Source organism: Jaculus jaculus, chromosome 23, assembly GCF_020740685.1.
Source record: "Jaculus jaculus isolate mJacJac1 chromosome 23, mJacJac1.mat.Y.cur, whole genome shotgun sequence".
Classification (NCBI taxonomy): domain Eukaryota; kingdom Metazoa; phylum Chordata; class Mammalia; order Rodentia; family Dipodidae; genus Jaculus; species Jaculus jaculus.
Window position 1 is genome coordinate 3,174,769 of NC_059124.1, and position 24,993 is coordinate 3,199,761.

At 41.0% G+C, this 24,993-nt stretch overlaps 1 protein-coding gene across 1 annotated transcript; it reads right to left on the bottom strand.

Annotated features, from left to right (window-relative positions):
• Positions 1-330: 330 nt before the first annotated feature.
• Smim10l1 (small integral membrane protein 10 like 1) lies at positions 331-19,293 on the bottom strand. The gene is made up of 3 exons (XM_045139777.1): positions 18,976-19,293; positions 2,630-2,665; positions 331-713 (listed from the first exon to the last, which is right to left on the bottom strand). The coding sequence occupies exons 1-3, from the start codon at positions 19,291-19,293 to the stop codon at positions 489-491; spliced, it is 579 nt and encodes a 192-aa protein (XP_044995712.1). The 3' UTR covers positions 331-488.
• Positions 19,294-24,993: the final 5,700 nt, after the last annotated feature.

Sequence of the window (24,993 nt, forward strand, 5' to 3'; positions counted from 1 at the left end):
GGCAGACGACCAGAGTGATGTCACTGCTGTGCGTCACAAACCAGCTCAGCTTCGCACAGGTGATCGCTATGAAACAGAGCAGCCGAGGGCTGTGTTCCTTGAAATCAGAACTGCCTTGGAGAGTTTGCTAACAGCAAAGATCTTCCTAGATTGTCCGAGAATATCTGAATAAAAAATGGAAATGGAGCCTAGGACTCATTTCAACATAGTTATACATTTCTACTTCATTAATTTCCATACTATAATTTCAAAACTATAGAAGTGACGACCTTTCAAGCTCAGTAAATTTGAGTCATACCTGTCATCAACATCTAGATTAGTGGTGTGAGGTCACTGGGGAGGTCCTTGTGGTCGATGCCTTTGGAAAGGCGGTGGCCCCTGTTGGTTGCTGGGGCAGGGACCTTGAGTTTGCCACTGCTGGCCTCTGAACAGGGCTGGTCCCTGTTGGTTACCAGGAGGGGGACCATGAGGTCGCTGCCAATGGTCTCCTAACCAAGGTGTTCTTTGCTGGATTCTAGCATAAGGAAGGTGAGGTCTGTGTTCGTGGCTTCCTTGTTGGGGTGGTCCTCGTTGGTTTCCACAAGGAGGAAGCAGGGGAAACGGCTGATTGGCTCCTTGCTGCAAATCATTTTCTTCATCCTCCTCATAATCAAAGAGTACAGTAAGGGGTCCCCAGAATTGCTCATCAGGGCTCTGTCTTTGATTTTCAACCTCTGTTTGGATAAGGGTGTAGAATGAATGAGCACAGTAGTGGAAGACTTGCCTTCCATTCTTCCCTGTCATGCTCTGCCACACTGTCACTTCCCCCAGCTTCCTCTTGTCCACTACTTCAGTTTTATTTTTTCTTAAATTTTTTATTTATGTATGAGAGAGAGAGAGAGAGAATGGATGTTCCAGGACCTCCAGCCACTGCAAAACAAATTCCAGATGTGTGCGCCACCTTGTGCATTTGGCTTACATGGGTCCTGGGTTATCAAACCTGGGTTCTTTGGCTTTGCAAGCAAGCATCTTAACCACTAAGCCATCTTTCCAGCCCTTGTCCAGTACTTCTTTATATTGGTTTTTCTTAATCCATATACTAGTGATGTGGAAAGTATTGCATCTGTGTGTCTGTGACAAGTAAGCAACTGCTTATTTGTTATGAAAAATAAGGTTTAGGATATCTTATTTTTCAGAGGCATTCTCAAAGAAGAGAAACAAAGCAAATGAATTGTTAATATCAATGATGTTGCTGGTTATACATCTGGACACTGAAATTATTTGCTGTCTATGAGTTTAAGTCTGGCCTCTCGAGTCCCGTGATGAAATTTGTGCTAGTTTAAGATCCTAAATCCACACAGAATACACCAACAGACCTAATCAAAAGACAAAGATGGAGCTGGAGAGATGGCTTAGCGGTTAAGGCACTTTTCTGCAAAGCCAATAGACCCTGGTTCGATTCCCCAGGACCCACATAAGCTAGATGTATAAGGTAGTGCATGCATCTGGAGTTGCTTTGCAGTAGCTGAAGGCCCTGGTGTGCCTGCTCTCTCTCAAGTAAATAAACTAAATAAATAAAATTACAAAAAAAAACCCAAAAAGTTATTTAAGAAAAGATGGTCCTCCATGGACATGTTTGTCAAATTTTAGGTCAGCACCTGGGACACAGTTGAATGGAGAAACACAGAGAAAAAAAAAGGGACAGAGAAACATATTTCTATGCATTCGTCCATGAACCTGTAAAATTGGTAAGAAGAACACTGGGTCAAATGAATCCATTCCTTTATTCTCAGTACCATGGAGAAAGCAGAGCAAAAACCCTTCCCATGTGCCCACCATTCAGTAGTTATTTCTGTGTGGGGACAGACCAATGCTCTTCTGTCTTTTAAACCTAGGCTCTGTTTTATTCAATTTACTCACCACAGTCATGGGCTCCAACAAAAGATTGGGGAAAATTTGCCTATATTCTTGGGTAAGTAGTATTCATTCAATCCTTAGAATAAAATTGGTGAAAGAGATTGCTTCTCTGTCTCTTGGCTAATATACAGTGTGAAAGAGGGCTGGGGAGAAGGTACAGTGGATACAAGTAGTCATTTAAGCATGAGGACCTGAGTTTGATCTGTTAAAAATATGGGCATGAACTGGCTAGGTGTGGTGGTACATGCTTTTAGTCCCAGTACTCAGGAGGCAGAGGTAGGAGGAGTGTCATGAGTTCAAGGTCACCCTGATACTACATAGTTATTTCCAGGTCAGCCTGGGCTACATCAAGACCCTACCTTGGAAGAAAAAAGAAAAAGAAAAAATCCAGACTTGGCCATGTATGCCTGTAACCCCAGCTCTAAGGAGAATGGAAACAAGGTCACTGGTGTTTACTGGTCAGCTAATCTGGCAAGTTCCAGCTTCGTGAGAGACTCTGCCTTATGGAAATAAGGCAAAAGCAATAGAGGAGGATAGCTGATGTCTGTCCACCTCTGGCCTTCCACATATGTGCACACAAAGTGTGAACATTTGCACACATATGTCCACAAACCAGGCACACACACACAAACACACCATAAAGAAAGTGAGAAAACAATGGTGATAAAGAGACATTGAAGAATGAAAAGAAAAAAGCAGTCAGTGGGTCCACTGAGGTTGAGCAAGGCTTTACCTGGTGGCGTGGCGGAGGGGTCTTCATCGATGAGATCTAGGAAAGAGAACACAGGGTGGTGTGTACAGTTAAGTCAGGATCTTTCATGACTCACAGATGTTCTTCAGGAAAATATGACTTGTACCAAGACCTGAACCACCTTTCTGTGAGCTCTTTGAGATTCTGCTGGAAAGGGTGGCAGAAGTCGGGGCTGGCAGTTGTCACTGCCTTCCTTTAAATCCACAAAAGACAAGAACAAAACAAAGACCACAGTTCTTGTTCTGTCAGTTTTAAGTTAAAACTGGCTGCTTGTTTTTGTTAAGTATTCTCTACATGGCAGTATATGTCTGTTTCTTCATTTAATTCTTTGCTTGTTTTCACATACTTTCTCCAAGGAAAACTCATGTGCACATGTTTGCACAATGCCACATACATACATATATACATACACACATTCATATATGTTACTTGTAGCACATTGAGATTGTGAATGTGGATGTGAGCTGAGTGTGTAAGTTGGACCCTCATATTTCTGTGTACACAGGTGAAAGTCTAATGGTCTGTCCTGTCACAGCTCTGACGTGTGTTTTCCACCGTCAGTCTTGTACCCGTCGTACAGCAAGGCTACACACACTCACTGTCCCCTTTTGCACTGCCTTCACTACGGGGCTTCCTTCTGCCAGTGTTCTCATGTTCCCCTTCCTATATGTCCTGTAGTACAGAGTGATCGTTCTTCAAATGCAGAACATTCCTTAGCATCCCTCTGGTTGATATGTCATAGATTTCTAGTTGCACATTTTATATGACAAGGCCTTGGTGTGAAATGAGGGCTGAACTTATCCATCCCTGTCATCTTACTTCTGTTCCCCAGTCTAACCTTTCATGGGTCCTCACCTTACTCCTCTGCCTTCCTGCAATATGGGCTCCTAGCCCCCAAGCACAGCCCACTCTCACCCAGCTCAGGTTTTTACCATCTCCTGTGCTCTGAGCCGAGCCCATGGCCAGCAAGGCCGCTGTGAGCAGGACCACCAGCATCTTGGCGGAGGCTCTGGAGTCGCTCCCAAGTCTGTGCTGGGGAAAGCAAGGCCACTGCCTTTATAAGGAGCAGAAGAATGGCGCCTTTGAGCTCCTTAATGGTCGACCTCACGCCCTACACATCAGGATGCCCTGCTTCCCTGACTCTTCTTTGGGACGTTAGCCCAGCAGGATGGGGTGGGGAGGAGGTTATCAGTGTGCCATTTCTAAATGGATCAATGTGTGACTTGGCCAATGGTGTTAAATAAAGACTATCTATTAAATCAGCCCAGACACTAGAATTGAAGTTCCATCATGTTTTTAATGTCATGTTGGTAAAGATGGAACTCTGTCTACTCCCCTCTTCTCTCTTCTCCTCTCTTCTCCCCTCCCTAAGCACCAAGCCATCCCTCCAGTCCCCCTAAATTTATTTTTTATTGACAGCTTCCACACTAACAATAAACCATGATAATTCCCTCCCCTTCCCCCTTTCCCCTTCACATATCCACACTCCATAATATCCCCTCCCTCTCTCCATTAGTCTCTCTTTGATTTTGATGACATCATCTTGTCTTCCTATTATGAGGGTCTTGTGTAGGCATTATGGGAGACAGACAGTAAGCAGGCTCTTGGGCTGTCAGGTCCATTTATTGCCATGAGTATCTCTGGTTTCTGCATTTTTGCAGATTCTTCTTGGGAAGGAGCCTGGAAATGAAAGAAAGGCCAAGCAGCAGCAGCACAGGGGAGAGTCAAGTAGACCTGCTCAGGCTGTGCAGGTGGCTGAGGAAATGGCAGACCTTGGCATTTTAGCCTTGTCCTTGGCTTGGTGAGACCCAGAACAGAGCAGCTGATTCTGTCAAATGTCACTCATCTCGAGCCCATCTTCCTTCTGCAGTGTCAGTAATGAGGAAAGTATAGAGTGAAGAGAGTACTTGGTCATGAATGAGAGCTATCACCTGTGTCCTCAGCAGACATACGCAAACTCGAGGACGTGGGAGAGTGGAGAGGGACAGTCAGCCACGAAGGCTGGGATGGAGCCCTGGGGGTTCCAGATGGCTCCTGGGCACCGTGTGGCGTGCTGAAGCCTCAAGCACCTGCACTGTTTCCTGGTGTCCCTTTCAAACATCACATACCTCAAAGTTTTTACCTGCTCAGACCTGGCTTCCTCCATTTGCTGTGGCTATAAACAAACAGAAGCAAACAACCTCCAAATAATACCAGGCACAGAAAGACACAAGCACACATTCTTGGTTCTCACATCTATGGATGCTAAAGAATACTAACAGAAATAGAGAGTAGAATAGTGGTTGCTAGAGGCTGGGAAGAGCAGGTGAGAAAGGATAGAGAGAAGTTGGGTAATAACCAGTACAAACAGAGGAGGGATGGAGAAAACGTCAGGCCACACATTGGGTCATTATGCACAGACATTGCCTCTTCCCCATCACTGATGGCTAAACCCACAATGCACAACCCACATTCTCCAATGAGGAGGGTCCCTGCAGAGGGGGGAGGACAGGGAGGAGGCTGACGATGGTACCAACATGGCTGTATACACTGTGTACATAACTAATCAAAATAAACAAATGTGCTAAAGTGCTACACAGTACAGTAAGGTGACTACATTCCCACAGAACTTCTCATACGTTCTAGATAGAAGAGGCCGTGAAGGCCCCGTAGATTCTAAATACAAGGAAATGAAAACTCTCTTTTTATAAGAATGGGATTTATATATACATATCTGTTTAGTCTTTTCATGAAACAACATATGGTGCACATTTTTTCCAAGTGCATAAAACTGTGCCTATGATATAATTTTTCAAGCAAAATGTGTTCAAATATCTATTCATTTAATCCTCCTATGGCAAAGTTTAAGTTTTTTTTTAATTACTCCGTCATAATGAACACCTCAAAGGACATACTTGAAGTTAAATTAGGATAAGCCATCTCATTTGACTTGTATATCCCAAGAACCTATGCAAAGCTGGATAGGATAGCGGTGTCTGTAATAGCAGCGCCCTGTCATGAGATGGGAGGCATAGACAAGACAAGCCTGGAAACTTCTGGGCCAGGTAACCTAACAAGTAGAGTGATGAACAGCCAGACCCTGCCTCACACCAGGTGGAAGGTGAAAACTGGCACCTGAAGTTGTCCTTTGATCTCCACATGGCACATGCACACACCACACAAAGATAATAAAAAAAAGAGAAAAAAAGATTTACATTCATTAGCAGAGGAATAGTGTACTGTTGCTTATAATTGGGGATCAATGTGACTCTCAAGGTATGTTTATTAGATTCTTTCTTCACAGCCCAGGACGTTTATCAGTCTTGTCCAGAGATGCCCATGAATGGACTCATACCATTGTAGGGACCCGTCGAGATAGAGTCTCACCATCTTATGTGATTTTAAGTTAGATGAAGAGCCCAATAAAATCTAATTTTTCTTTCTCTATTCAGGTCAGAAAATTCAGTGTGCTTGTTTTTAATATTGACTTTATTATTCATTGTGAAAGTGTTATCTAATCCATGTTCCTGACTCTTTTCAGTATTGGAAATGAGCAGAACTTAGCAATGAACCATGACAGAGTAAATTTCAGAAACTGCATCCTCAGTTTAAACAACAACAAGAATCATGAATACAAGAGTTGCATGAAACAGAGAACCATTAAGGTCAGGAAAGGTAGACAGCACTTGAGGTTTAGCACCAACAAGCTCCAGACTTCTGCGTGATCTAGTTGTAAGCCTGTACTGTACAAATTCGTGACAATCATTTTCTCTCTTTACCACCTGAAATACTAAAAGTTTATGGATTCATGTCTTAAATAATAATTATTGGAAATAGATGTAGAATTTTAAAATGAAGCTTTCAGTTATAACAGAGATGTGGCATATGAGTCATTACTTTATCAAAGTTTAGTCCTGTAGCAAAGGCATGCTTATTAATTCAGAATCTAAGCATATATTATTATATATTTATTATATATATTTTAAGTACATTTTAAATATTTATTAATTGTATCATTAAAGTTTTCTATTCCTGAGTAATAATTTTTCCATCAGCTTTTCGCCTCATCATGTTTATTTTATTTTTTTGTTGAGATGAACATTAAATTAATTTATTTCAGCTGTCTAGAATTTCTTTTCTTTTTTTTTTTAGAGACACTGAGAGAGACAGAGAGCCAGATGGCTGGAGAAAGAGAGAGAGAGAATTGGCACACTAGGGTCTCCAGCCACTAAAATTGAACTCCAGACACTTGTGCACATGCGTGACCTTGTGCATGGATCACCTTGTGCATCTGGCTTAGGTGGGTTCTGGGGAGTTGAACATGGGTCTTTAGGCTTCACAGGCAAACACCCTAATGCTAAGCTATCTCTCCAAGCCCTAGAATTTATTTTCGTATTGAATGAAGTAAGAACTTAATTTTAACTAATTATTTGGATAATAAATAGCTTATTTGAGCTAATATTTTATACTTTCCCATTAATATTTTAATGAGTTAAAACCTCTCAAATACACCTCTAGACAAACTATCTATTATTTGTAAGCAATTTTTCTTTCTTCCCCATTGTTATCATTTCCCACTCATGTTTGAATAGAATTAGAGAGACTTAAAAGAAATTTATCTCCTCATCCTCGGAAACCACTTCTAAATTCTTTAATTTTTTTTTATTTTTATTTTTTAATTTTTATTAACATTTTCCATGATTATAAAATATATCCCATGGTAATTCCCTCCCTCCCCACCCCCACACTTTCCCATTTGAAATTCCATTCTCCATCATATTACCTCCCCATTACAATCATTGTAATTACATATATACAATATCAACCTATTAAGTATCCTCCCCCCTTCCTTTCTCTACCCTTTATGTCTCCTCTGCTACTAAGTATTTTCATTCTCACGCAGAAGCCCAGTCATCTGTAGCTAGGATCCACATATGAGAGAGAACATGTGGCACTTGGCTTTCTGGGTCTGGGTTACCTCACTTAGTATAATCCTTTCCAGGTCCATACATTTTTCTGCAAATTTCATAACTTCATTTTTCTTTACCGCTGAGTAGAACTCCATTGTCTTTAATTTTTTAATAGCCATTTTTATTCATGAATATTGGGTCATTAGGTAGAATTGTTTCCTTAATACTTAGTTCTTACACTAGTCTTCAAGTATGAATTTCAAAAATTTTACAAGTTCTTCGGCTGGAGAGATGGCTTAGCGGTTAAGCGCTTGCCTGTGAAGCCGAAGGACCCAGTTCGAGGCTCGACTCCCCAGGACCCACATTAGCCAGATGCACAAGGGGGCGCACACGTCTAGAGTTCGTATGCAGAGGCTGGAGACCCTGGTGCGCCCATTCTCTCTCTGTCTATCTCTCTTCTCGATCTGTTTCTGTCTGTGTGCTTGCAAATAAAATAAAATATTTTTAAAAAATTTACAAGTTCAAAATGCCTTCATAGTTAAATGTTAGAAATCTTAATTTAGTAAGGAATTTACAAGACATTTACTTAGAGCAACTAATATTTCAGATGATAGGTTGATGTGATGGTCACACATTGTTATCAATTCTAATTTTTGTTTTCCTATTTTATACTTTGACAGGTTTTATAATTTTCTCTTTATATTTTATTTTATTTATTTTTTTATTTCTGTTTTCTGAGGTAGGGTTTCACTATAGTCCAAGCTGACCTGGAATTCACTATGTAGTCTCAGGGTGGCCTCAAACTTTCAGCTATCCTCCTACCTCTGCCTACTGAGTGCTGGGATTAAAAGCATGCACAACCACACCTAGCTCTCTTTATATTTTAATTCAGAAATATCTTCAGTCTTTTAAATATTATGTCCTCTCATTACTTACTGAGCCTATACTTTTTTCACTTTCTGCTTTAACACTTTTCTTAATGTATTCCTGTAATTAGTCTGTCATCTGTCTGTCTGTCTGTCTATCTATCTACCTACCTACCTATCATCTAATCTGTCTATTAGGTTAGGACTCCTATCTAGTCTGTTCCTCTAACACTTTCTCTTATACTTATTTTCTCTTGGTTCTTTGGCAATACATTCTTAGGAATACTATAAAATTATCACCACTTATCACTACACTAATTCAATTCATTTTGCTAGTTATATGAGTATTCAGAAACAACCTTTTAAATGTGTTAGTATTTTTATCCATTGTGGTACCTTATTTATTTTAAATATTAATTAATTAATTAGGGGAAGAGAGAGAGAAAAGGGAAAATGGGTGCTGGGCATGTCAGGGCTTCCTGCTACTGTAAATGAACTCCAAGCACATGCACCACTTTGTGCATATGGCTTTAAGTGGGTACTGGAGGATCTAACCCAGGCTGTCAGGCTTTGCACACAAGTATCTTTAACCACTGAGCCATCTCTCCAGCCCTAGCCTAAATTTCTAAACTTAGAGGAGTATGAAAAACTGACTAGTAAATGAGATTGTAACAGAATAATTGAAATATATATTGTATGCAAGGTAATAGTAGAACAACAAAATACACCTAAAATATAGATAGAAATTTCAATAAAAATTAAAACAAAATTTTAAACGAATCCAAGTATGTTATTTATAGTATTAATGCAGCAACAAAGTAACCTAAGTAATAAAAAAACAGTGAAAAATGAACTAAAATATGTCAGTCAGTTCATTGCCAATTACTTTCAAATATTGCAAAAAACAAGCTATTAATAGAACATGATTCAATGCAACTAAGTCACAAATATATCATGTATATAAACAGAACAATATCCATGAATGAACATCAGTTACTCTATCAAAAGCATTGTTGCCCAGTGTAGTGGCACATGCCTTTAATTCCAGCACTTGGGAGGCAGAGGTAGGAGGATTGCCTTGAGTTTGAGGCCACCCTGAGACTACAGAGTGAATTCCAGGTCAGCCTGAGCTAGAGTGAGACCCTACCTTGACCCCCCCCCAAAAAAAAACCACTGTTTTAACTGATAATTCTTTTAAATCTCCAATGAATAAGAAGTTATCACATTATTTTGAACTGTTTGTCCAATAGAAAAACAGTGAAAATTTATGCTTATTTCCGTAATTTTATCATTATTCTATCAAAACTATCAAAAGCTATTCTAACAAACTATGTAAAAATAACAAAAATTAAAACAGCCTTGATCTTTAGTTTTTCATAGAGCTATTATAAAGCACTTTACATAAAATTCAATTAAGAGAAAGAAGCAAAGCTAGAGAGATGTCTCATCAGTTAAGGTGCTTGTCTGCAAAGCCTAGTGACTTGGCTTCATTTCCCCAGAACCCACTAAGTGGCACATACATCTGGAGTTTGCTTGCAGTGGCTAGAGGCCCTGGTGCACTCATTCTCTCTCTGTCTCTCTCTATATATATTTGTCCCTTTCTCTCTCTCTGTCTCCCTACCAAATAAATAAATAATTAAATAAATGAATGAATTAATAAATAAATAAAAATACTTAAAACAAAGACAAGCTCGGCATGGTGGTGCACACCTTTCATTCCAGCACTTGGGAGGCAGAGGTAGGAGGATCCCTGAGTTCTAGGCCAGCCTGAGAGTATGTAGTGAAAAACCTCGAAAACCAGAAACAAACAAATGGAAAAGACTGAAAACCAAAAGGTGAAAAAAAAAACTAGGAAGATAATAAATGTTAGAGAACTTGGGAAGAAATTGAGCCCTTTACATTTACTGAAGCATGCATTTTTAAATGACTTATAGGAAAGCATCAATCAAGAGAAGGACAGGGACAATACTCTGAAGAGCTCCTCACTGCGATTTTAGGATTATTAGTAGGGAAGTCTTTGTACAGTGGTACATGCCATAGCTGATAACGCTGTAGAATTGAGAACAGAATATCCTTCATTCTTCAGGCTTGGGCATGCCACCTGTAGCTAAGTTTAAATAGTGAGGCAGAGCCAGAGTAATCCCTTTTGCCAATGATGGCTGCAACCAACCATAAGAAATAATGCTGGGTCTAAGGCATGACATTTTCGGGTTGGGAAAAGATGACATGAGACCAGGGTCAGACGTATCACTAAGAGGCTGCAGCAGCAATAGGCATCCAAGACTCATGTGTTTTGGACCTTGAGGCTACTAGCAACCTCAATTAAAAATAACTCTGCTGACCTTGGAGCCCACTGAAAACTAGAAAGTAAAAATTATTTTGTTTTTGTTTTTCAAGGTAGGGCCTCACTGTAGCCCAGGCTGCCCTGGAATTCACTATATAGGCTCAGGGTGGTCTTAAACCTACAGCGATCCTCCTACCTCTGCCTCCCAAGTGCTGGGATTAAAGGCATGCACCACCAAGTGAAGCAAAAAATTATTTTTTTTAAAAAAATATTTCTTTGTTTGAGAGAGAGGAGGAGGAATGAAGGAAACAAGGGAGGTGCCATACTGAATAGTCAGTGACTATTCATAGCTCACGGCTTTACTTCACTGTGATTCTAATCCTATAGTTCATGCCCTTCTACTTATAATTCTATATGGTCACACACTTAATAGTCAGTGACTCTATTCATAGCTCATGACTTTACTTCACTGTGATTCTAATCCTATAGTTCATGCCCTTCTACTTATAATTCTATATGGTCACACACTTAATAGTCAGTGACTCTATTCATAGCTCACGGCTTTACTTCACTGTGATTCTAACACTATAGTTCATGCCCTTCTACTTATAATTCTATATGGTCACACACTTAATAGTCAGTGACTCTATTCATAGCTCACGGCTTTACTTCACTGTGATTCTAATCCTATAGTTCATGCCCTTCTACTTATAATTCTATATGGTCACACACTTAATAGTCAGTGACTCTATTCATAGCTCACGGCTTTACTTCACTGTGATTCTAATCCTTTAGTGCATGCCCCTTCTACTTAAAAGTTAGCTGAAAAGAGTGTCAGACTGGAACCCAGGAAGAATTTCTGGAGTTGCTACCACAGGGGATGGATGGCATGTCCATGCATGTCACTGCTTCTGAGACCCTCCTTCTGATGGTGCAGGGTGAAGAGGTACAAGACAGATGTTTCCCCTGTGCGGCAGGCCTAAATTAATATGCACATGTTAGTCTTCCTATTATTATTATTATTATTTTTTTTTGGTTTTACCAGGTAGGGTTTCACTCTAGTGCAGGCTGACCTGGAACTATGTAGTCTCAGTGTGACCTTGAACTCACAGAGATCTTCCTACCTCTGCCTCCTGAGTGCTGGGATTAAAGATATGTGCCATCATGCCCGGCTGTAAATTTTCATTTTTAACTAACATAAAAGGGAAAAAAAAGTGGTGGTTAAGGTGCTTGTCTGCAAAGTGTAAGGACCTCGGTTTGATTCCTCAGTACTCATGTAAGCCACATGCACAAGGTGTTGCATGCATCTGGAGTTCGTTTGCATTGGCAAGAGGCCATGGTGTGCCCATTCTCTCTCTCTCCTAAATAAATAAAAGGTAAAAAAAAAAGTTAAATAGAGAAGCTTATAGAATAGGATATAAGGGGAAAAAATGTGCAGCTACGTTTTTACTTTAAGATGTGTTATTGCAAAAGGCTTTTTCTTTCATTATTATTATTGTTAACAACATATTTCGTATGGATACAGCATGTGTTAGTACCCTCTTTTCCCTTATCCTTGCCCCCATTCCTTTAATGTTTTAAATATTTTGTTTTTATTTATTTATTTGAGAGAGGGAGATACAGAAATAGGAAGGGAGAGAGAGAGAATGGACGTGCCAGGGCCTCCAGCCACTGCAAACGAACTCCACATGCATGCACCCCCTTGTACATCTGGCTTATGTGGGTCCTGGGGAGTTGAACCTGTGTCCTTTGGCTTTGCAGGCAAGTGCCCTAACTACTAAGCAACCTCTCCAGCACCCCTATTTCTTTTTAGAGAGTTAAAAAGTTTGTAAAGTGAAAGGTAAACACAGTATGCAACATCTTATTAATGCAGAAAAATACTTTCATGGATTTTCCTGTAGCTGAAGAAGACAGTATGCATAAAGCCTGAAGTATTGTATTGTTACATCCTCCCCTCAGTCTCCACCAGTCACTCACTCACAAGAAGGGATTTCCAGCCTTTTCATGAATCAACACAGATGTGCTGTTTTTTTAATCTCTTAATATCCTACTTTGGTATTGTATCTTCTATCATTAGAGGCACACATATTTAACATTGTATTGTAGTTACCCGTGGTAGCTAATGCAGTGACATGCTGAATAGCACTGGAGTCTAAGAGCTACAGGCCATGACTCTGTCTTAGTTTACACATCCTCTATGAGCTTCACACAGTAACAAAGTCACCCAATAATGGGTTTCTAAGAAAGCACACCTGTTGTTACGTGACACATGACTACATGCTGTAGTTTGGATGGTTTGTACCTACCAAAATTCAAATTGAAATTTAGTTACTAACACAGCAGTGTTGAGAGGAAGGGTCTGCTGCACTTTGAATGTCTTTCATAAGATTATACACTAAAGGTGTGGTAGTACTAGATGGTAATGGAACCTTCAGAAAATGGAACCCAGGAAGTGGTCATCAGTTCCTCCAGGACATGCTTTCAAAGGAGACTGTGGCTTTCCCAGTATTTCTCTGCTTTTGGATTGAGATCCAATTGCTTGTGCTCAACACGTGTTCCAGCAATGATATACCACCCTCTGCTTTCCAATCTTGGGACTTAAACCTCTAGAACCATTGGGCAGAGAAAAGGATGTAGCTCGGTGGTAGACACGTGCCTAGCATATGAGGCCCTGGGTGTGACACTTAGCACCATGAGGACAAAAACAGATGGAACTATGAGACAAACCAACTCCTCTTTAATTTATAAAGAGCTGTGTCAGATATTTTGTTACAGTGACAGAAAGCTAATACAAGACCTTTCGGAGGCATTAATGCTTTTCTCTCCAGTGTATATTCTTTCTCCATGAGACTGTATTGTTAGAGAAAGCCTGGCATATCCTCTTACTTCGTCTAGTATACCTGCCTCTCTTCCACAAGGATTGCTTGCTAACTCTGGCTTTCTTTCCATAATTCCCTTTGTCATGAGGCCCTCAACAGAAGCTGAGCAGATGCCAGTACCCTGCTTATTTTTCTACAACTATGAGCCAAGACATACCTCTTTTCTTTATAAATGATCTATCCTGAGGTATTTTCTCATAGTATTAGAAATTGGATGGAAACAACATGAATACTTGTGTCTATCATCAAGAGAACCAAATAAACCACTAGGGATAAATATAGAAAAAATATAAGTGAAACTGCATATTTGTATAAATTTTAGGCATGTTTGTTTGTATTGTGCAAGGTTGACCTTTATGACAACATTGAATAAAGAAAATGTGAAATGTATCTAATCTTAAGGCCAGCAGGTGGCTAAATTGTGCTTATTAATATTATAATTTTGAATTTTACTAGAGTAATTTTAGTGTTCATTAACATAAAAATTGTCAATGGTAAATCTTTGTTAGAATTTATAATCCTACAATTTGTTAGTAACAGAAGCAAACAAACTAAAAAGTAAATGTTAAAAACATGTTGGCTGGGGATGGAGGGATGGCTTAGAGGTTAAAGCATTTGCCTGCAAAGCCAAAGGACCCAGGTTCAATTCCCCAGGACCCACGTAAGCCAGATGCACAAGGGGGTGCACACGTCTGGAGTTCGTTTTCAGTGGCTGGAGGCCCTGGCGCGCCCATTCTCTCTCCCTCTCTCTGTCTTTCTCTCTCTCTCCCTACTCTTTGTCTATCAAATAAATAAATAAATAAAATATTTTTTTAAAAATGTTGGCTGTAAGCTAAGTAGGATGGGAGGCCAGAAGTAGATGCTGTGAACATCAGAACCATGAGGGCTCTCTGTGTACTTGTCTTTTTTTTTTTTTTTTTTGGTTTTTCAAAGTAGGGTCTCACTCTAGCTCAGACTGACCTGGAATTTACTATGTAATCTCAGGGTGGCCTCGAACTCACAGAGATCCTCCTACCTCCGCCTTCCGAGTGCTGAGATTAAAGGCGTGCGCCACCACGCCCAGCTCTGTGCTTGTATTTCTAAGAACTAGAAACACTAGTTCTTTGTGTTGCCCTTTTCTGTGCTCAGAATAATGCAGGACAAAGGTTTCAGGCAGAGTGAGTGGCCTCACTTCCTTCCATGAGGATGCATGCCAGGCTGTAGGAAAAGTCCTGTACTTTAAAGCTGTGGCTCTCCCCAAAGGGCTGGTGAAAGACCCCCTTCTGTGGTTTCTCCTTTATGCTACACATGTGTTCACTCTATTTTGTAGTTATGCTATTCCATAGTTACTACCATTCAATATATCTTAAAATCAGTTACATTTTATAAACAAGTGTTCTGTTTCTTGGTAATAAGCATTACCAAGCTGGGGAGATGGCTTAGCAGTTTAAGACAGTCGTTTGCAAAACCTGTCAGCCCAGGTTCGAGTCCCAGTACCCACCTAAAGCCATGCATCTGGAGTGCATTTGCAGTGGCAAGGGGCCCTGGCATGCTCATACCTCTTTCTCTTTGCAAATAAAGAAATTTAAAAAATAATAAAAAAAGTCTTTTGTTTGAGAGAGAGTGGGGGGTGGGGGAGGAGGGGTTGTCCAGGGACCTCCTGGCGCTGCAGACTCCAGACAATTGCACCACCTTGTGCATCTGGCTTTACGTGAGTACTAGGAAATTGAACTTGGGCCATCAGGCTTTGCAAGCGTCTTTAACCACTGAGCCATCTCCCCCACTCCCAATTCAAAAACAAAAACTCCTTTTCTCCCTGGAAAAGAAACATCACTGAGTTGCATCCTATGGGAGGAAAAACACACATTAAAATTGGAGAACAAATAGGCATACAGGGTAAATCATTTAGTTTACACTTAGCCCCTATTGTTTTTGTTTATTCTACAAGGTGTAGCACTGGGTAGGATATAGAAGTTTCCCTTCCAGTCAGGCAGGAGGGCAGTGCCTAAGTTTCTTCAGTGAAACAAATGACTGATACTAGGAAAATAAGCTGAAAAGCAGCACTTGTTCAGTCACCAGAATGAAGTGCCCTACTCTTGTCACCACTTCGCTAGTAAAGTAAGGGTCGGCACACTTTCCATGTTACAAATTGGTACAGTAGTGCCACTGGGAAATAATACTGTCCATCAATCACCTTAAGTCCTTTGGTATTACCAGTTCACTGAACGACATCTGTGTTACTTTAGGCTGAAATGTCTCTGCTCCTGCACTGTGTAGTTGTCCAGAAAAGGTTTTTTTGGATTCATAAAATGAAAACAAAACCAGCTAACTAGTGCACAGTTAGAGAGTAATAGTGCTGAAAATGGCACAGGTTGCTCTTACACTGCCTTCAGGTTGTTAAGTGAGGTACACAATATGGAAAAATAATGACTGGATTAAGTTCCATTCAAGTTTAGCCTTAAAACACACCATTTTAGGAAGTAAAGAGAAGAATCAAGTGAAAGAGCATTATGTGCTCAAAAGAATTTGGCTGGAGACTAGAAGAAGTAAGAGTAGCAGAAATACCCAGCCAGCATGGCTCTGAGTGGGGTAAGACAGCTATTTTGAAATCATGGGGATTATCTGTTGGATACAATAACATAGAACATTGCAACTAGTTTAACTCATGCCTTCAGGCAATTCCTACTTACTGTTCTTAAAGCTTATTGTCCAACTGTCTTATGTGGAATCATTGTTCACACACCCCGTATGCTAGTACCCAACTTGTTTCCCTCAGGTCAGGTCCCTCAGTGGTTGTAGGCACTGGTGGGCAGTCCATTCTCCACTGGACAGCCTCCCACCCATGATCACTCAGGTAGTCCTAATTTGACTCAGTTGAGAGGAGAGGGAAATCGCAAAAGCAGAAGAGTAGGATTGGGGATTCAGTGGGGAGGTTTAGTGGGGGAGGGATGAAAGAAGGTAATGGGTGGAGGGCCAAAATGCATTGTCTATGTATGAAATTGTGAAATAAAACATATCTATAAATTTTCTCTGGAAAAGATGGTTTTCTGTATGTTGCTTTATATTTTATTCATATTTTAATGTAATATTATTATAAATTTTGTTTATTGTGGATGTACCACTAACACAGGCTTATTTCTAATTCCCAGACTCACCTTTCAAGCTGAGTAGGTTTTCCTCCTGTGACAGCTGAGAAAGTAGATTTAGGAAGATTAAAAGGCCCACACTAGAATGTGTGTGTGTGTGTGTGTTTAATATTTATTTATTTGGGAGGAGAACAGCAGATAGATTGAGAATGGGTGCACCAGGGTCTCTAGCCGCTGCAAATGAACTCCAGATGCATGTTCCACCTTGTGCATCTGGCTTAAGCGGATACTGGGAAATTGAACCTGGGTCCTCAGGTTTTGCAAGCAAGCGCCCTAACTGCTAAGCTATCTCTTCAGCCCTAGAATGTGTTGGCATAATTTATGCCAATCCCATGCTACTCCTGTGACACTTAACCAAGGGTATACTTGAATTACATGGGAAGCTTTCAAAAATGAATTTACATTACATTAGGTTTTAATCCAAGAAAAGCATATACATAGCTAAGTTACCATTAGATGGATAATAAAAAACAGTCAGGCCTCTTTTTCTCTACCCGATACTTTCCTCTAGTGATACAGATGTGTCAGTATTTTCTTCTGAACATGTTTATACTTTTTTTCTCCCCTGTAGTTTTCTGTATTAGATAGCTCTTTCTTTTTGTGGCACTGTTGATTAAACCTGGGGCCTTGTGCATGCAAGCTCAAAAGGCATGCACCCAAAAGTTGTCCTCTGACCTCCAAACATCCGCACACCTGCTCACACTTGAACACACACACATAATTTTTTTTAAAAAGTACCTTGTTGGACTTTCCAACATCATACACATCTCTCTGTTCCAATGTTATATTATCATTCCATTCAGTATGCATGTAATTTGAGTAATACTTGACTAGTATTCACACTTGAGATATGTTGCGACCTTTTTTGTTTTTCATAGGGCTTACACTTACCTCAGTTTTAATTCTTTTTAAATATACTTATTTTTATTTATTTGACAGAGAGAAAGGGCAGGGGGAGAAGAAAAAATGGGTATGCCAGGGCCTCCAGCCACTGCAAACGAACTCCAGACGCATGCTCCACCTTGTCCATCTAGCTTACATGGGTCCTGCAGATTTGAACCTGGGTCCTTTGGCTTTGCAAGCAACTGCCTTAACTGCTAAGCCATCCCTCCAGCCCCTCAGTTATAATTCCAAGTTAAAAAAAAAACCAAAACCTGTAATTACTAATTCATCCCTAGACTGCTGGAAAAAGAAAAGTCTCCAGTATACATTCACATACACCAGGAACTTTTTTATTTTTGAGACATTTCTCGTGAACATCTTTGAGCATTTCTGTTGTTGTTGACCTCATGCAGTGACTCCCGGTCCGTCACTTCTCCCTTTAGTACAGTTATATTACAATTTAAGAAATTTAAGGCTGTTCCACAAGTAAGAAAAATATCCTTTTCCATTCACAACAGATTGTGTCTTCCATCTTCCGCCCTTATAAGGATATTACAACTAATCCATTTACTTTACTCTCCCTCCACTTGTGTAATTGTACTATTACATCAAGGTTTACACCATCAACTGCATTCCACTTTATGACCAATATTAAACGTTCAAGGAGGAACGTTATGCACAGCCTTTGAATCATTACATAAACATTATCCACTGAATAGTCAAAACATTATGCTATGTCCAGATTTTCATTTGTTTGGCTCCAAGGTCTTAGCCCATGCTCAGCTCCCAGGGACACTGAATTAAGTCCATTTTCACACAATTCCATGTTCACAATCCTGTGCACTTCAGGATTCGTGTCTGGAGAACACCTTTTTTCCTGTAGCTTTCACCAAACGTTTCTTTTTGTGGGATGAACAGATGCATGCCTTTCAGAGGACATTCTTAATGTCGCCTGCCTCTTCTTTAACGAATGCCTTGCTTCCCAACCAATTCATGTCTGATTTTTTTTTTAATTTAGAACATGAGTTTGTTGCAAATATTTTTTTCTTGCAGAAAAACTTGGACCTCTTTTTTGTAATGCATCTTGCGGCCACTGTCGCATCCTGCCATGTGTCCAGAGTTGGGTTTAAGGATACACGGCTTCTTTACATAGTCCCGTGGGGTCTTCCACCGCGCCTCCGCGCTCCCCCCGACAGCATCTTCCCCAGCTCGCGCCTGCGTCACAGGGCACACGGCCCAGGAGCGGAGGCCCGCTACGAGCGCAGCGCGCATGCGCGGGCCCTGCCCGTGTTCTCGCGAGACCTCGGCACTGCGTTCCCACAGCTCCCTGCGTCGCCATGCACACCGCTATCCCCGCCCCGGCCCGGGGGCCAGCCGTAGTCATCCCGGCTCTAGATGTGTACCTGCAAGCGGATGTTGAGGATCACCGAGCCCGCCACGTAGAAGTAGGGGAAGTTCATGCGCATCTGCCAGGCCAGCTCGAAGAAGGCGAGCAGCGTGCGGGAGAGCCCCTTGCAGAAGAGCCCGTAGGAGGTGGCGGCGGGCGCGGCCATGGGCGCGGGCCTCCGAGGTCGCCGCAGGCTCCGCGGGCCGGGGGTCGACGGCCTGGGGCTGGATGGGGTGGGGACGAGGATGGGGTCGGGGCCGGGGGAGACGGGAGCACGCCGCGGAGTCACACCTGCGCCTCCCGCGGGCCGGCGCCGGGCTCCTGCGTGGCGCATGCGTCTCAGCGGCTCCGCCCCTTCCTGTCTGCTGGGCGCCTGAGGTCACCTCCGCAGGCCCCCCCTCCCCGGCCTGCAGCCTAAATGCTGAAAAGAGAGCGGCATGATAGTTTTGCAAGGGCACATAATTTTCTTTTCTTCTTCTTCTTACTTACTTTTTTTTTTTTGGTTTTTCGAGGTAGGGTCTCAGTCTAGCCCCAGGCTGACCTGGAATTCACTCTGCAGTCTCAAGGTGGCCACGAACTCCGGGTGATCGTCCTACCACTGCCTCCCTAGTGCTGTGATTAAAGGCGTGCGCCACCAGGCCCGGGTGGGCACATAATTTAATAAGGACTAGAGTGTATTTGTTTGCTTGTGTGGTTTGAGATTGTTTTTTAACTCTTTTTGATTTCATAATGCAGCAGGAATGCAAGATGCTCACCCTTCCATGATCTGGTGGTACAGTGGTGGTCTGTTCATAATGTACTGTGAAGGGTCCCAGTGCTAGTGTGTGGATTTTCCTATTATTAGGACTATTTTCATGGCAAATTACACTTGCTTTAAGCAAACTAAGAAATGACACAATACTTTTTGCATTACATAAATGTATGGGCATGTAAGCCCATAGAAAGTTCAAGTTAGGTATGGGATCTTCTGACTTGTGTGTGTGTGTATAATTTTTTGGTGAAATCTAAGCCTCCAAGTATTGGAGCATTTCTAGTATCTACTTCTGTACATTTAGAATAATTAACTGTCTTAGTCACAATGCTGTCCTGGTATTTTAAGTAATAGTACACATTTCATTACTTTCAGCAATCTTCCATTTAAACTAGCAAGCATTGTTTTCATCACATAACCTCTGCATTTATGGAGTGTTAAGTGTTTTCCTGGTCATAACTTTCAGGCAAGCACCTTTACCACTGAGCCATCTCCAGCCCTGCTCATAAATTTCAGATTACAGTCCTAACATTGTAAAATACCCCACATCTCACACTCTACTGCTATCCATTCAAACATTTCCATCGCTTAGAGCCCTTTTGCTTCTGTATATCTTACTGATAGGGCTGGTTGCACAACACACCATTATGAAATTTGAATGTGTGCCCCCAGCTACAATTCTATTGCCACTTTGTGGTATAATGCTACCCATGTGAGGTGCTGATTACAAGGGTTCTAGTATAGACACCAGCAGTGTCAGATGAATGATGATCAACTCACAGCCAAGAGAAGATGCGGTAGTTTCAGCAACTAGGTGCAAGTTACTGTGAAAATTGAAAGAATCCATACAGTTATTCAACCTTGACTGTTAAGGAAGTCATTGAATCCCTGTACTTACCATTTCCAAGTACCTAAAACTATGCATTCGTTCTCTCCTTACTCCTTTGTACCACTTGCCTTCCTGCCCCAGCTCTGGTTAACTCCATGAAAATCCTGGCTTTCACCCAGACTAGGTGGGGGATATAGCAACCATGGCCACATGGGTCATCATATGGCCAGTCTGAAGGCCTCTTCCATTCAAAAGGGATAGACAAAGAAACCCTGCTCACCTGTGTTCAAGAGCTGATTCATCAGGTGAGACTGACAGTTGGAGGTGGAATAGAATCAGTATTTTAGATGGTTGAGGGTTTCATTCTGGCCCAGGTAGGTTATCAGAGGTAACATGCCTTAGTCCATTTCTGTGTATAGTACTTCAGTGTCTTCTCTTAATCTCTCCCAGTGTTTTCTGTCTCCTTATCACACACTTTGTATACCAGAGAACATGTGCTGATAAAATGGCAAGTTTCATGCTTTTAAAAGCCTTGTGTTTTTAAAAATATTTTTATTTATTAGAGAGAGGGGGAGACAGAGAATGGGTGTGCCAGGCACTCTAGCCACTGCAAAGAAACTCCACCTTGTACATCTGGCTTATATGGTGGGGAATTGAACCTGGGTCCTTAGGCTTCACAGGCAAGGACCTTAACTGCTAATCCATTGCTCCAGCCCCCAAAGCCTTCTTTTGAGTGGTAATTATCTCAGAAAGTTTTAGGTGAGCTACAGTGGTCCTGCACAGAACTGTGTCACTAAATTCTCAATTCTTCTTTTGAGAATTTTCTGCTATCAGGGCTCTGTTATGAAAGAAATGCATTCAGAACCCAATTGGATACAGATGGTTCTAGCATAAAGATGAAAAAAGTTGCAAACTAGTTCGAGTTTGTCTTGTATTTGCATGCTAACAAGCTGAGTTTAGCTTTTCAGACATTGTCATATATAGAAATTGCTTGAGGTTTAATGGAATCTTTTGCATAGGTTTTGTAAAACACTTTGAAATTAAAATAAATTTGCCTGAATACCAGTGATTAGGTTCCATAGCAAAACTGGGCAAATCTGTATCTAAGCTGTAAAATTAAGCACAGATATGTTAAATTGAAGAAAACCATTAGTTACAACATTTGAGATTAGGATTTTTCTCTATATATACTAATTAAAAGGTTATATTAAAAGAATTCATCATGCAAATGTTTGGAAGTGACTTGATGATGTTGAGTGTGTTGACTAACTTCAGCATTAGAAAATCTGTAGTTGAATTTATCAGCTTAGCCATCTCTAGCATTTGTTAGGTGTCTTTAATGCTGTGTAATATTTTTATATTCTATTTAACCCATACCATTAAGTGTGCTGATGCCAAACTTACATTATTTCCTTTGGACACTGATCTGTTACTCAACCCTGTGGTGTTTTGTTTGTTTATAATTATTTTTGGTTTAAGATAGTTTCCTTAGATATTTTTATTCTGGATGAATTGTATGCTTATCCATTGCCCAGTTCAACCACCTCTCAGAGACCCACCTTGGAGTATCATTGCACTAAGGAGAGGATCAAGCCTTCAGTACCCGAGTCTTTTGAAAACACTTAATACCCACTTCACAACAAGGTTAAAAGGGTGCTTGTTAGTTGAGTTATATTCTGAAATTTTTATTGTCTGTGAGGAGAGATGAGTCAGTGGCTGGGAAATCTCCTGGGTATATCTAGTGGAAAAAAGAAATAACCTAGATATCTACTCCCAAAGTAAGGATGGATCGGTAATTACAGTGTATTCACAAAGTGGAACAAAGTAGAGAGATGGAAAGGAAGGAACCACATACACAGGCAACAAGGGTAAGTTTCATCAGTATGATTTTGAACAAGAAACTAAAATAACAAGGAAATAGGGAATCTGTGTGTGGTGGCACATGCCTGTAACTCAGTACTCAGGAGGGTGAGGTAGGAGGATTGTTGTGAGTTAGGCCAACTCTGTTCTACATAGTGAGTTCCAGGTAAGCCTGGGCTACAGTGTGAGAGCCTATCTCCCTCTTCCTCACCCCCTAAAGAGAAAAAGAATCTAAAGGGAATGTAGGGGGATTGGCTTATAGAAAGCTTAAAGAGCAGAGTAAGCCAGGGTTTAGGGTTGCATACCTAATGTTACACAAGTGATAAAATTTTAAATAAAATCAAGGAAATTACCATTTTAAATTGAATATTTGGATACTGTCACAGTTCATATTGGTTGAAAGGACCTAGAATCACCTAGTGAAAAAAAAATCTATTGTAATATCTGTGAGGGATTATCTTGCTTAGGCCAATCGAGGTGGTAAAACGTATTTTAACTATGGGCGGCACCATTTCATGGGCTGAGGTTCTGGAAAACCAGGAGAAAGTTAGCTGAGTACTAACACCCATCACTCTGCTTCCTCTCTGTGGTGTGACCAGCTGCTGTGTCCCGTCAAGTTGGACTGTAACTCTGAACTCTAAGCCAAAATAAAGCCTGCCTTCCTTAAACTGATTTTTTGTAGTGTATTTTTTTTTTGTAAGGTAACAATATAGGTACTTCATATCAATTTATAAATATCAGCTACCTGAAGATGTGGGGAGAGGTATAGTGTTCTAGAGTGATGCAGAGGTCAATGTGATCTGTTTGCATCATTCCATTTTTGGCATGTGTATGTGTGAGTGCAGGTGCATGGGGAGGGCAGAGGTCAGTGTTGAGTGTCTTCCTCAGACACATTCCATCTTTTTTATTTTGTAGAGGTAGGGTGTCACTGTAGCCCAGGCTGGTCTGGAACTCACTCTGTAGTCCTAAACTGGCTTCAAACTCCCAGCGACCCTTTGTGCCTCTGCCTCCCAAGTGCTGGGTTTAAAGGCAAGTGTGTCTATGCCTGGCCACCTTATTCTTTGAGACAGAGTTTCTCACTGAATATGGAGCTACCAGTGGGTAGAAGAGCTGGTCGGCAAGGTCCAGGAATCACCTATCTCTGCCTTCCCAGTGCTGGGATTACAGGTACATGCTGCTGTGCCTGGCTTTTATGAGAACTACTGGGGCTCCGAGCTCAGATCTTCATTCTTCCCCGGCAAGCACTGCACCCATTGAGCCATCTCCCCAGTCCAGTAACATTTCATTTCTTACCCCGTATAGTGGTTGCATGGGTATTTGGTTTGTGATCTTTTGTTGCATTTGAAATTTTGTTTTGCTTCAATGTTTTATCTTTATTATATTACTTATGGTGTGAGTAATATTTAATTTCCATGGCCGAATAATTGGATCAATTTAAAACAAATGCCAGGTTTGGATTTAGTCCCCAGCACTGAGAAAATAAAAGCAATACCTTTACAAAGCGTGGTACAGAAAGCCTCAGCACTCAAGAGACAGTGGCATCATCAATCTGAGGCCAGTTTTGGAGTCGTAGAGAGCTCCTGACTAGCCTTGGTTACATTGTGTTGTGAAACCCTGTGACAACAATGACAAAACAACACCAACCAACATAAATAATAAATGAATGGACAAATCCCAGGCATTATAATACCAACTCCAAGGAACATATATAGCCTTGCACATATCTGAGTCCCACTTTCTACCCTTATTTGGAATTTGTTATCATAAGACTTTTTGTCTTTTGAGGACTGAAGATACAGTTGAGAAGTAGAATACCTGCTTTGCCTGCAAGAAGGTTATTTTCTTCTTAGACAGGCCCATTAACACCGGTCTGATTGAATTCTAAAATATTTATTGTTTTGGTATACAATAGCAGCAGTTTAACAAATGGGCCTGTCAGAACCTAATGGTCAAAAGGCTCCTAAGTTGTTCTCATAATTATTGATGTTCAAATGGAACTTGAGGTTGTGGGGTTTCTTACAGTAGAAACATTTCAGGTTTAGGTCAGAGAAAGGCAACTCAAACAGATTTGTGGCTTACAGACCTGAAAAGTCCCATGTTCATGTTTGTTTAGACTTAAGCTTAATTAATATGTGGCAATCCTGGCCAAGCCCGAAGTAAACCTTGGAAATTTACATTCATAATACAATGAATTCTGTTACATATTTTGTCCCTCTCATGACTTCAATATCTCATGCATGTGAACTCCCCATGAGTAACATTATTAATACATTTATATCTTTTTCTTTAATGGTAGGTAAAATAATTGTCCAGTGACAGCCATGGTCTAACCCTTAGATCCTTGAATATGCTCTGTTATATGGCTAAAGGGAACTAAGGTTGTAAACAAAATTATAGTTTTTAATCAGTCTTGGAATGTGGAGGCTATCCCAGGTTTCGAGACGGGCCTTTTTAAGTGAAAGAGGAGGGTAAGAGGGTAAGACCAATAAAGAACTGTGTCAGGGAAAGTGGAGCTGAAAGCCATGGTATGGCTCATGTTGAAGAAGGGAAGAAATGCCAAGTAATGCAGAGAGCTCCTGGAGAAGTCCAGAGGT

Excerpts from the sequence above, each read along its gene's own strand:
- Smim10l1 (XM_045139777.1), bottom strand. The coding sequence starts at position 19,293 with ATGCGCCACGCAGGAGCCCGGCGCCGGCCCGCGGGAGGCGCAGGTGTG. Across the intron at positions 2,666-18,975 it reads TCCTCAACATCCGCTTGCAG|ATCTCATCGATGAAGACCCC; the intron begins GTACACATCTAG and ends TCTCTTTCCTAG. Across the intron at positions 714-2,629 it reads CCCCTCCGCCACGCCACCAG|AGGTTGAAAATCAAAGACAG; the intron begins GTAAAGCCTTGC and ends TTATCCAAACAG.